This window comes from Beta vulgaris, chromosome 3 (genome assembly GCF_026745355.1).
Source record: "Beta vulgaris subsp. vulgaris cultivar EL10 chromosome 3, EL10.2, whole genome shotgun sequence".
Classification (NCBI taxonomy): Eukaryota; Viridiplantae; Streptophyta; class Magnoliopsida; order Caryophyllales; family Amaranthaceae; genus Beta; species Beta vulgaris.
The window spans coordinates 42,929,650-42,941,660 of record NC_079204.1 but is presented as its reverse complement, the minus strand read 5'-3'; the positions used below and the strand labels follow the sequence as shown (position 1 = coordinate 42,941,660).

Here is a 12,011-nt window from a genome sequence, read left to right as displayed (position 1 = left end):
CTAACCCTAACCCACCCTCCCACCACCCCCTCCCACACCCTCACACCACCCCGCAGCTCCCCTTCCCCCACTCCCAACCCCAGCAGCTCCCCCTCCCCCATCCCCGCAGCCGCCCTCCCCCACGCACCCCGCCACCCCTCGCAGAGCAGCAACCCTCTGCCACCCAAGCGCGACTTTCTCTCCTGATCTAATTGCGCGAGTTAAAAACCAACAGGGGTGGAGGGAAGGGGTGCGAAAACCGGCAGGGGTGGGGGGAAGGGGTGCGAAAACCAACGAGGGTGGGGGGAAGGGGTGCGAAAACCGACGGGGGTGGGGGGGAAGGGGTGCGAAAATCGACGGGGGGTGGGGAGAAGGGGTGCGAAAACCGACAAGGTGAGGGGAAGGGGTGCGAAAGCTGCGGGGGGTGGGGGAGGGAGTGGGTGGTTGCGGGGATGGGTGGGTGAGGGGGAAGCTGTGAGATTGCGGGGGTGGGGGTGGCAGCTGCAGGGGTGGGGTGGGGGAGGGGTGGCGGCTGCAGGGGTGGGGTGGGAGAGGGGGTGGCGGCTGCAACGGTGGGGTGGGAGAGGGGTGGTGGTTGGGTGGTAGTGAGGTTAGGGTTTGAAATTAGAGTTTAGGGTTGGGATAGGGTTAGATGTTAGGATTAAGTTAGGTTCGTTAGGGCTAATTAGGGTCTAATATGGGTTAAAACTAACGGCGTTAACCGCCGTTAGTCACTAAGGGCACGTGGATGTATTATTTAAAAACTGAGGGGTACTCCGTGTATTTTCAAAAGTGTGAGGGTATCTCGTGAATAAACTGAAAACTCGAGGACATTTGGTGAAAATTAAAACCGTTTAAAAAATTATCCTACTACAGAGATAAAACCTTGACCTCCATGATATATATAGGAGAAAGACTATGACGTTGTAGATAACTATCCGACTACGTGTTTATACATCTATGAGAGTAGTGGGCAACTCAAAACGACAAAGTGGACAAAAAATGGTTGATTTTCAACCACTTTTCAACACAACCCACATGGAAAATGTAGTTACAAGGCAATAACAAGACTTCTTCTTACGTAGCCCACTTTGAAGCAAAGCGAACAATCTTTATCATTAAGAATTAGCCATTATTTCTTCCCCTTTCACCCTCGTCAAACTTAATAGACTGAGGTGTATGTTGGTACCATGGCCCTAGATGTTATTTCATCCCCGGCGTCGTCTTGGTGGCCCTTCAACCCCAACAAATATTCTAAGCATGTCGTTGCACTGCGTTCATCTTGGCTTGATGACATTGTTACTATATACTATTATTGTTAATCTTAATATAATCTTGAAATTTTAAGAATAAGAAGCAAGCACTTCTATTTTTTTGGAGGATAAAAGGTCAACACTTTGATTATATTGTTAAGTTTGCATCCATATCTAACTTCTACAACTAATTGGATGCTAATTTCTGAGGAAACACTATTTTCACGATTGTTCTCGAGTATTATTAGGCCCGGGGCAAATTTTAAAAAATAGTCCTTTACGCAGTAATGCATGAACTCATATAATAAATACTTTCTAATAACAAAATCTGATAACAATTTAGTAAATTCTTTCTAATAACAAAACAACACTCCATAACTGTGCACTATTGCATATTGAAAACAGCATTATATTTATTTCTAAACTATTAAAACAGTAGTTCCCCTCAAAAAAAAAAAAAAGTATTAAAACAGTAATGGACTTTTAAACAATCTGTTTTTGATAATCATTATAGAATGAAGTATGCTGATAATCTAAGTCCTGTCTAATCACTAAACAAATTAGACATTCACTATTATCTAATTAACGAATAAGATCAATCATCCAATAACAAAGGCACAAAGTCATCAACAACGAGTTTTGCAGGTTATTTCATGGCTGTTTTTGCTAAATTATACAGAATAATTTTACACTCATATAATTCATGAGTTCATACCAAAAATTGCAAACATCAAATAAAACAATTTCACAATAAACTAATATCACAAACATCATCAATTCATCATGTTTAATAAATGCACATAAAATAATAATATAAGTTCATAAAAGACAAGGTAAGATGTGATAAGTGCGAATAAGATAGATTCACATAAGACAAGATAAGCTCCGAATGTTACATCATCCCCGAAGTCGTTCTGGTGGTCTTCTACTCCGGGATTAATTGTATTTAACTCTTGTAAATAGACTTCGTCCACTGCATTCAAATTATCAAATAACTCGTTCAACTCTTCGTCAATAGATATAGCTTGTTCTTCCAATTGATTTACCAATTGTTCTGCATGGTCTTGCATTGCATTTAAAGAGTTAATCAACTCTCTATCTATATCAAATCCCTCGAAGTCCTCGAAGTGGGTATCCGTTTCAAATCCCTCGAAGTGGGTATCCGTTTCGAATCCCTCGAAGTGGGTATCCGTTTCGAATCCCTCGAAGTGGGTATCCGTTTCAAATCCCTCGAAGTGGGTATCCGTTTCATCTTGGCTTGATGACATTATCGGTTATGATCTTGAAATTCTAAGATCAAAGATCATGCACTTTCGTTGTTTATGGAGGAATAAGGGTCAGGCACATTGATTATATACACCCATAAGTTTGTATCCGAATCTGAATATATAATAGAATATGCTAAGTAAAAGATATCTAAAACTAACAGAATAAGATAGCTATGACTAAGAATGAGCAACAATATGATAAAATTTGACAAGGTCAATCTTTATCATTAACAGTATTATACTATAATGTGATTAAAATAGGTCTTGTACAGAAAATTCGATTTTTAATGTACTTTTTCATGTGGCCAAAACCTTAATAGCTATGTGATTTGAAAAATTATGTACTTATGTAAATCAAAGCCAATATTTGAGTTACATATAGCCAAAATTCAGTTTTTAGGTTAAAAGATTTAATCTTGGAAGTGCAACAATCAAGTGATTCGAACATAAACAAGAATAGGAACCAGATGTTTCAAGAACTAGCTGAACACTCCCAAACTTCGATCAATTGAATCTCTAAATCAACTGTAATCTATCATTCACAACACCTCAATCTTAACCATTAGGCTAAGACATCCTTAGTATGTTATTTGGCGTTGTTCATAAATCATATCATCTCCCTGTACATGTTTTAAAAATATGTTCATTGGTAATTAGGTTTGTTTTCAGTTGTTGATATATTTTGCTGTTCTAGTATGTATTTACTATTTAGGATCGCCACTCCAACTGATATGGAATTTGTACCCCTGCAAGTTATACAAGTTCTGATTTCTAGCAAATTGTAACCAATAAACCTTGAACAAATTATAAGAAATCAAAACCACATATATACAAAATTTATGAGAAATCCCTGACTATGTCGTTGAACATTGGAGAAAATTTATCTAACCAACTCTTGGACAAGCTAAAACAAATAATACAAGCACAAAGAAAAACAATAATGCCTACTTTGAGTCCTAAAACATTGTTGCTATTGTAAATAACTGTCCGACTCCATCCGATCCTTGTTTATACATTTATGGGAGCAGTCGGCAACTCGAAACGACAAAGTGGACAAAAATGGTTGATGTTCAACCATTTTTCAACACAAACAACATGGAAAATGTGATCACAAGGCAAAATCATCACTTGTTCTTCCTTAGCCCAGTTTTCAAGGCAAAGTGAACAACAAACTTCATCATTGAGATTATCCATTATTTCTTCAACTTTTACCCTCTTCAAATTTAATAGAGTCGAGGTGTCTGTTGGTACCATGGCTCTAGATGTTACTTGATTATTCGCAAAAAATGTAAATTCCAACTGATCTATATATTCTTCTTCCATTGAGTCCATGTTGATGATAGACAGAAGCAGCTCATTCGCCTCATTGAGCACTTGCATTTGAGATCGATTAACTAAGACGTTTGCAACAAAATCTTGAAAATTATTTTCAACGTTTGTTGGATATAGGTTACGATGTTGATCTTGGCTTGATGACATGATTGCTATACACTATTATTAGCTTAAAGTAGTTCTATACGAATATTCTGACTATAATCTTGAATTCTTGAAATTTATGGATCAAGCACTTCTGTTTTTTTAGGAGGAAAGAAGGTCAGGCACTTTGATTATATATTGCAGAGTTTGTCTCCAAATCTGACTTCTACAACTACTCGGATTATGAGAAGGAAATCTCATCTTTAACAATCCTAATTGAATAATGGTATTGTGATTAAAATTGGTCTAGTAAGTAGTATGAATCTAGAGGTTTTTTTTTTTTTTTTTGAGGGAGTACGAATCTAGATGTTTGATTTAAAAAGTAAGTTCCATTCACATACAATTTACGGCGCAATCAATATTAGTGCACCCTATTTTTTCATGTGCAATGGACATCTCTAATTACATTGTGCTTTTTTTTTTTTTTTTTTTTTTTAAAAATCATGAAAACAAAAAAAGATGAGAGAGAAAGCTAGAAAGAGAAAGAGAAAGAGAGAAAAGGAAAACCCCCCAAAGTCCCCTCGAGAAACCCTAGAATTTTCGCCCAAATTGATTCAGTTTCCATATCTTTATGGTAATCTTTGTTATTCATACAGAAATCCCAATTCAATAGCCTTCTGCTGCTTTTCCCTAAGATTAATTATCTTTTCGTGTTGGTTTATCTCTATCCTTGCCTTGTTTATGGCGATAATAGGGGTGATTATTAGCTATCATTATTGGCTTTCACCCTACTCTGATAGGGTTAGTTCTCCTTTAAAGCTACTGTTAGTAGCGTTTGATGATGAGTTACAGCCTGGGTGCCATTATTTGGTGTCCTTTAAGCTTGAACTAGGGTTTTCTCTGAGAAGGGGGGCTTTCTATTGGCTCTTGAGGGTTTGTGCATTTAATGTGAGTCAGAGAGTTTGTGTGCTGAGGGAAAGTTTCTTTTCGTTTGTTGTGTGGTCATTCAATTCTGGAGGGATTTTGTTTTTTCCTCTTTCAATTTTTTGGCGTGCAGTTCTTCATTTACTCAGACGAAATTTGCAGAAGGCTACTTTAGCATTAATGGCGATGGTAAGTTACACTTTGTCAAAGGATTTCAAGATTGGCATTCCTGTTGTTTGTGTGCATTTTAGACCCTATAAAAAGGTTTGCTGGGTAAGTATTTTTCTCATACTTCTCATCTTCTCCTTTCTTCAGTTCGTAACTCTTAGTATCTATCTTTTTTCTCTCCTTTTGTTTAATAACTGTTCTTCTCTTTTAAGTTGGCTAATGAATTTCAAAGAAGCTGTTATTGGCTCAGATGCTGTCCCTGTGAAGGAGGTCTTTCCTCCTGAGCCTGGGTTAGCCCCTGTGATGGGTGAGTGTAGTGGTGGGATGCATGTCCCTACCTCTGCTGGGTTTGGTGATCAGGACCCTCCCTCTGATGCTTCTTTCCCTGAAGCGGTAATTGTGGATGAGCTTTCTCAGGTGCAGCGAGATATTCAGGAGCTTTCCAAGTCTTGCTTGATTGGTAAGATGTTAGGTGAGCCTCTTGATGTGCGTACCATAATTTCTAGAACTAAGGCAGAATGGAAATTTGTGAAAGGGGACATTGAGTTTCTTGATATGGGTAATCACTGGATTTTATTAAAATTTGCGAATCCTAATGATTTGTATCTTGTGTGGTCGGAAAGACCTTGGCATGTCCAAGGGGACTTGTTTGTTTTGCAAGCTTGGAGACCTAATTTTGACCCTTTTCTAGAGGAAATTAAATGGGTGGATCTTTGGGTTCGCATTCCTCGCTTTCCTACTGAGTTACTGAATTTGATCTCTTGCTAATTTGTTTGCTGCTAATAATGTGGGGGTGCTTATTAAGCTCGATTCTAATTCTCTTTTAAGAAACAAAATTCGTTTTGCTCGCGCTTGTATTCGGGTAGATATCTCTGCCCCTCTTCTTGAGTATGCTGAGTTGGTTCGTGCTGGTGGTCGTGTGTGTGGTTATGTCATTGTTGGTTGGATTCAGTTCTGGTTGTTCCTTTTGTGGTTGTGAGGACCATACTATTGATACTTGTCCCTTATTGCATGCTCCTAAGAAGGAGGTCACTGTCTCTCTCTTAAAAAGCCCTAAACAAAAGCACTTGGCTGAGCTTCTCTCGCTGGCTACTAGGCATGAACAGCTTGCTACCAGGGCTGTGGAAGCCAATGTGGTACAAGCGAAGCCTAAGTCAGTTTTTAGAAATGCTGGGAATAAGAATGCTTTTACTAAATCTGCTGTGCATCTATCTAAGTCTGCGTCTGTTGTGGGTAAACGTAAAGATCATGGTATTGTCATTCGTGAGCCTTCCCAGTTTATCCCTAAGCCTGCTACTGTCCCTCAGTATGGGCAGGTAAAGGTAAGGCAGTAATGTGTGTTATTCCCCCTGGTTGTGAATGCGTGAGTGACTCTGATGATGATTCTGCTAGTAATGCTGCCCCCCTCCAGTTGCCCTCTTCTACTTGCTTTCAGGCTGCTATGCTTGATTTCTCTCACTGTGAGAATGGTGAGGGAGCAAGGTCTTCTTTTGCTCCACCCCTGGCTGGTGAGGTTGGGCTCTCTCCTGTCCCTCTTCAGGTAATCTATCCGGATAACTACTGTCAAGGTAATTCTTTCGGCCCCTTGGAAATGTTGTCTGATCAGAATTTCGGTGGGATTTCTGTGTATGGTTCTGGTGTTGAGAATGATACTTTGATTCTTGCTGATGATGAAAAAACTATTAGTGATGTTCAGCCAATGCTTGAAACCTCGTTTCAATCTATCGATTCAGAGAGCTCCATTGTTAAGCACATTCATGCCATGGGTGTTGAGCAGGAGATTTCTAAGGCTCCCTCTTCTCTATCTAGTGCTGCCAAGCGAAGAAAGGGTAACAATGAGGACGATTCAGCTTCTTCTGATCTGAAGAGGTCCAAGCCGTAAGTTTTTTATGGTTAGAATTGATCTAGGGATTGGTTTTTGGTTACTTTTTGAAGATGCTATTTGATGGGAGTTTCATTTAGTTTGATGGGAAGGTTGTGTAGTTGGAGAAGTAGGAATAATTATGCATTAGAAGCTTTTTTGTTTTTTTGTATTGTTAATAGGCAAGTTTTTGTAATGCTATGGGAAGCTAGGTTGTTCCTTCCTTTTCGCTGTGTGTGGCGCAGGAGGATTAGCTTCTCATATGCTTGCTCTCCCCCCTTCCCCAGGTTCTCTCTTAGCATCTTTTGGTTATCATCAATGAATTTTCATCCTTTTGTTATGCTTTTGTTTGATGCTGTCCAGTTGAATTGGTTTTGGATTGAAAGTTCTCTTGTTGTTTTCGGGCTTGAGGCTCAGTCTCTTCGGGTGCTGGGAATAAGTAGCAGATGTTTTTCCTGGCTGGTTTCTTTTAGTTTTCAAATTATGTATTACTATAGTCTGTTTCCGGTAGTTATCATGTTCAAGCTCTGGATTGTAATAATTATTATTTTTAGATTATGATTGTGGGTTTTTGGAACATTAGAGGCGCGTTGAAGAAGAATGCCTGTTCGGATATTAAGGACTTTTGTGCTAGCAACCGGATTAGTATTTATATGATTTGTGAAGTTAAGTCTAAAGCTCCTCCTACTCAGTTAACTGCCAATCAGTGTGGTTTCTCCTTTTTTGACTATGTTCCCACATTAGGCCTAGCTGGTGGTCTCTGGTTATTTTGGAAAGAAAATATTCAATCTCCTTTTAATCTTGTTGTTCTAACCAAAGGTGCCCGATTTATAGCTTGTTCAGTGACTATGCTTAATGAGAATCTAAGTTTTGTTATTATTTTTGTTTATGCTCCGCCGCAGAATGGCCATAAGATTGAGTTCTGGGAGGAAGTCATCCAATTTGCTAATTCCTTAGATTCCCCTTTTGTTATTTTGGGCGATTTTAATGATATTGGCTGTGAACAAGATAAATTAGGGGGGGCTCCCTTCTCTATAAGTCGGGCCTCTAATATAAATTTTTTGTTAGCATCGCTTCCCTGCATTGATCTCCCCTTTCATGGCTCGCGTTTTACGTGGCGCAAAAAACGAGCTGGTCCTAATAATATTTTAGAGCGATTGGATCGGGGGCTAGCGAGCCCGTTATGGCTTAGTTGGTTCCCGCAAGCTAAGCTTATTCATCATCCTTTTACTTCATCAGACCATTGCCAAATCTCATTGGATCTCACTAATCATCAGGTTTTCAAAGCACCCCCTTTTCGTTTTGAAAAAATGTGGTGCCAACGAAAGGATTTTGATACGTTAGTTAAAAAAACCTGGTGCACGCATTTTCATGGATCTCATATGTTTATTTTATCAAAGAAATGCAAATTATTAAAGAAAAGGCTAAGTCATGGAATAAATTTAAATTTGGTAATGTTTTTAGACAACTTCGAAGGGTTGATGAACACTTAATCAAATCCAAGCTCAACTTCTTGAGTTGCCATTGAGTCCTGTTTTAGCATGTCAACAGGATCGTCTGTTACAGAAAAGAGATAAATTGCTTTCTTTTAGTCATGACTATTGGAAACAAAAGAGCAAGGTAAACTATCTTCATTTGGGGGATGCTAATACTAGTTACTACCATACTCATGCGTCGATTCGTAGAAGTAGAAACCAAATAAAAAGTTTTAAAACGGCGGTAGATCGTGTAATTCTGCTCCAGCTGAGATTTCCAAAGCAATTTCGTCAGAATTTGAGCAACGTTTGTCTCTAACCCTGATTGTGGCTTTGATGAGGAGGTGACTTCCAGCTTCTTTCTCCAATTATTTCTGAATGATGATAATTTGGAGCTTGTAGCTGAAGTCTCAGCGAGGAGATTAAGTCAGCAGTTTTTGATCTTGCTCCGGATAAATCGCCTGGTCCTGATGGCTATCCTCCCTTTTTCTTTCAAAAATATTGGACGTTAGTTGGTAACTCTGTTATTCGAGCTGTGCGCGCTTTCTTCCACTCTGGCCACATCCTGAAGGAAATTAACCATACTTTTCTTGCTCTCATCCCAAAAATTGAAAATCCTTCTTCTGCGAATCATTTTAGACCAATTAGTCTTTGCTCCACTATCTATAAAGTCATTTCCAAAGTATTGACTAATCGCCTTAAAACGGTGTTGGGTAAGATTATCCACCCTCTTCAGGGGGCCTTTGTTCCAGAACGTTTTATTCAGGATAATATTCTAATAGCTCATGAAGTTTTCCACTCCTTTCAAAGAAAATCAGGTGTTTCGGGGTGGATTGCAATCAAGCTCGATATGGAAAAAGCGTACGATCGGCTTGAGTGGAGGTATATATTAACCTCTTTAAAGAAATTAGGATTTTGCGCAAAGTGGGTAGATGGATTGAAAGTTGTATTTCTACCCCGTCGTTTTCAGTGCTTGTCAATGGCCTTCCGGGGGAGAGGTTCAGCCCATCTAGAGGCATTCGTCAAGGTGACCCCTTGTCTCCTTACCTTTTTATTTTATGTGCTGAGCTGCTTGCCAGACAACTTTCTGCAGCTAATCTTCATCGGGATAAATTAATTGGTGTTTCAATTGGAAAATCGGGTGTGCGTATCCCTTTTCTCACTTTGCAGATGATACTATGATTTTTGCAAAAGCCTCGGACGCTAGTTGTATATGCATAAAACAGATTCTTGATAAATATGCGCAATGTCTGGTCAGTTGGTGAATTTCCATAAATCTGCGTTTCAATGTTCCCCTAATGTTTGCTATTAGCAAAGGAACTTTGCGACGTTACTGGGAATGACAGAGGTTAGCACTTTGGGGGAGTATTTGGGTTGCCCTATTATTGATTCCCGTGTAACCAAGGAGACGTTTGGAGTGATTAGCTCTAAGGTGGTGAATCAGCTCCCGAAATGGAAAGCTAACTCGCTTTCACAAGCCGGTAGAACAGTGCTGATTCAGGCTAATCTGGCAACTAAAGCCAATTATCAAATGCAAAGTTTTTATCTTCCGCAACCCGTGCTCTCGGGTTTAGACAAAACTTACCGTAATTTTTTCTGGAATAAGACACCATGAATAAGACAGCTAACTTGATTGGGTGGGACAGGATATGTCTTCCCAAGATTATGGTGGTTTGGGCATTCGTAAAGCGAATGTTAAAATGTAGCTCTTCAGATGAAACTCCTTTGGCAGCTTCTCAAAGCCATGACAATCTGTGGGTTAGCTTGGTAAAAAGAAAATATTTAAGTCTCAAGATGTGCTAACTCACAGGGTGTCTCCTATTGCTTCGTGGCAATGGAGGAGACTTATGTCTCTGCGGCCTATGTTCAGGAAAGGGCTTCGCTGGCAACTTGGGAATGGTAGAAGTTTAGTTTTTGGTATGATAATTGGGTGTTTCAGTACCCCATTAGCCAAATTGTTAGTCCCCCTCCTGGGAGTGAGGCTCTTTCAGTCTGTGATGTTCTTTCTGTGACGGGGGGGTGGGATAGAGCTAGGCTTGATTGTTTTGGTTCCAGCTCATGTTGGGGAGAAGATTTGTTCATTTTTCTTCCTTCTTCTCCTCAAGAGGACACCTTGTTTTGGGGGTTGACTGCAGATGGCCAGTACTCAGTCAAAACGGGTGCCTTGCTTGCTCAGGGAGTTCTTAATCCTAAATTTTGAGAAGGTTGAGTTCGGCTGGATCTGGAAGCTTAATGTAGCTCCTAAGATAAAATTATTTCTTTGGAAAGCGTGCCATGATGGTTTGCCCTCTAAGGATAGACTTGAGAAGTGTAAAGTTTTTGTTCCTCAACAATGTGTTCTTTGCTGTCATAATTCTGAGTCAGTTGCTCATCTGTGTTTTGCTTGTCCGTTTACTCTTCAGGTAATTGAGTGTTTGCAAGTGTCTGAGGGTTGGCCGGGAATTCCGGATTTGATAAATGTGTCGATTTCTTCTTCCTTCAGGTACTGGTTTGAGGAGTGTCATCTAGTTCTTGATAAGGCGTCAGTGGAGAAATTGGCCTGTGTTTGGTGGTTTATTTGGTTTTGTCGAAACAAAGTTATTTTTAATGAGGAGGGTTTTTCGCCTAGGAAGGCTAGTTATTTGATTAGCCATTTTTTTGCGCAATGGGTTGGTGGTCCCATAAAGCAAGTGGAGGATTCTGAGGGGTGCTTGGTGAGACCTCCTTTGCAGAGTAAGGGTGTGAGGTCGGGTCCTCGAGTTATTTGGAATCCCCCTCCTGAGGGGTTCTGCAAGTTAAATTTCGATGGTTCTAAGCTGGGAAATGGGGATGCAGCCCTGGGCTTTGTTATTCGCAATACGGAGGGGGAGGTGTTGCTGGCTGGAGCTAAGTCGCTAGGGCAGTATGTTTCCATTGTTCAAGCAGAAGCTTGGGCTCTGCATGCGGGCATTAAAGGAGCCCTTTCGCTGAATATCCCTAAGTTGGTGGTGGAAGGTGATAATTTGGTAGTTATTAACTCTATGAGGCATATTTGGCGTGTTCCCTGGGAAATATCTAACATTCTGGTTGATGTTGGGTTGGATGCTGCTCTATTTTCGGAGTGTCGTTTCTGTCACTGCTTCCGTGAGGCAAACCGGGCGGCAGATTTCATGGCTAAAAAGGCGCATTCTTACTCCTCGCTGTTATATTGGTTTCCCCCTTATTGTCTGGATTTTTCCCTTATCATCCGTAAGGATGTTTTAGGTTGGCCCCCTGATTAATGGGCGGTTTGCCTAAGTCTTTTCTCCTTATCAAAAAAAAAAAAAAAAATTGTGCTTTTTTTTAAGGCCCATGAATTACACTACCAATTCTTCTTAATTGATTAGTCCATAATAAATTACTCCCTAACTTTTCCACTCAAATCACCCATGTAACTGATCAATTGATCTCGTAAGAGATCGTCTACTTTTAAATGAAAATTAGACAATGGCTCAAGCTTAATATTGAGAAGAGAACAAATCATTTTTGTTTCTGTCTAGAAATTAAGGATGCTAATTCCTTTGCTTAGGGAATACCGGGTCAGATCTGAATGTCCTGAGTCCAAAGTCCGTACGCCGGAATCCTGCAAAAGTAATGGTTAGACTACCCCGGGGGTTGTTCCGGGATCGCCTCTCCGACGCTCAAGTCAGTGATCAAGCTTAGAGAGATA

At 40.1% G+C, this 12,011-nt stretch overlaps 1 protein-coding gene across 1 annotated transcript; it reads left to right on the top strand.

Moving 5' to 3' along the window:
* The first annotated feature begins 10,479 nt into the window (after positions 1-10,479).
* Positions 10,480-11,583, top strand: LOC130590821 (uncharacterized). Its single transcript, XM_057393383.1, has one exon. The coding sequence runs from the start codon at positions 10,480-10,482 to the stop codon at positions 11,581-11,583; it is 1,104 nt and encodes a 367-aa protein (XP_057249366.1).
* The last annotated feature ends 428 nt before the right edge of the window (positions 11,584-12,011 follow it).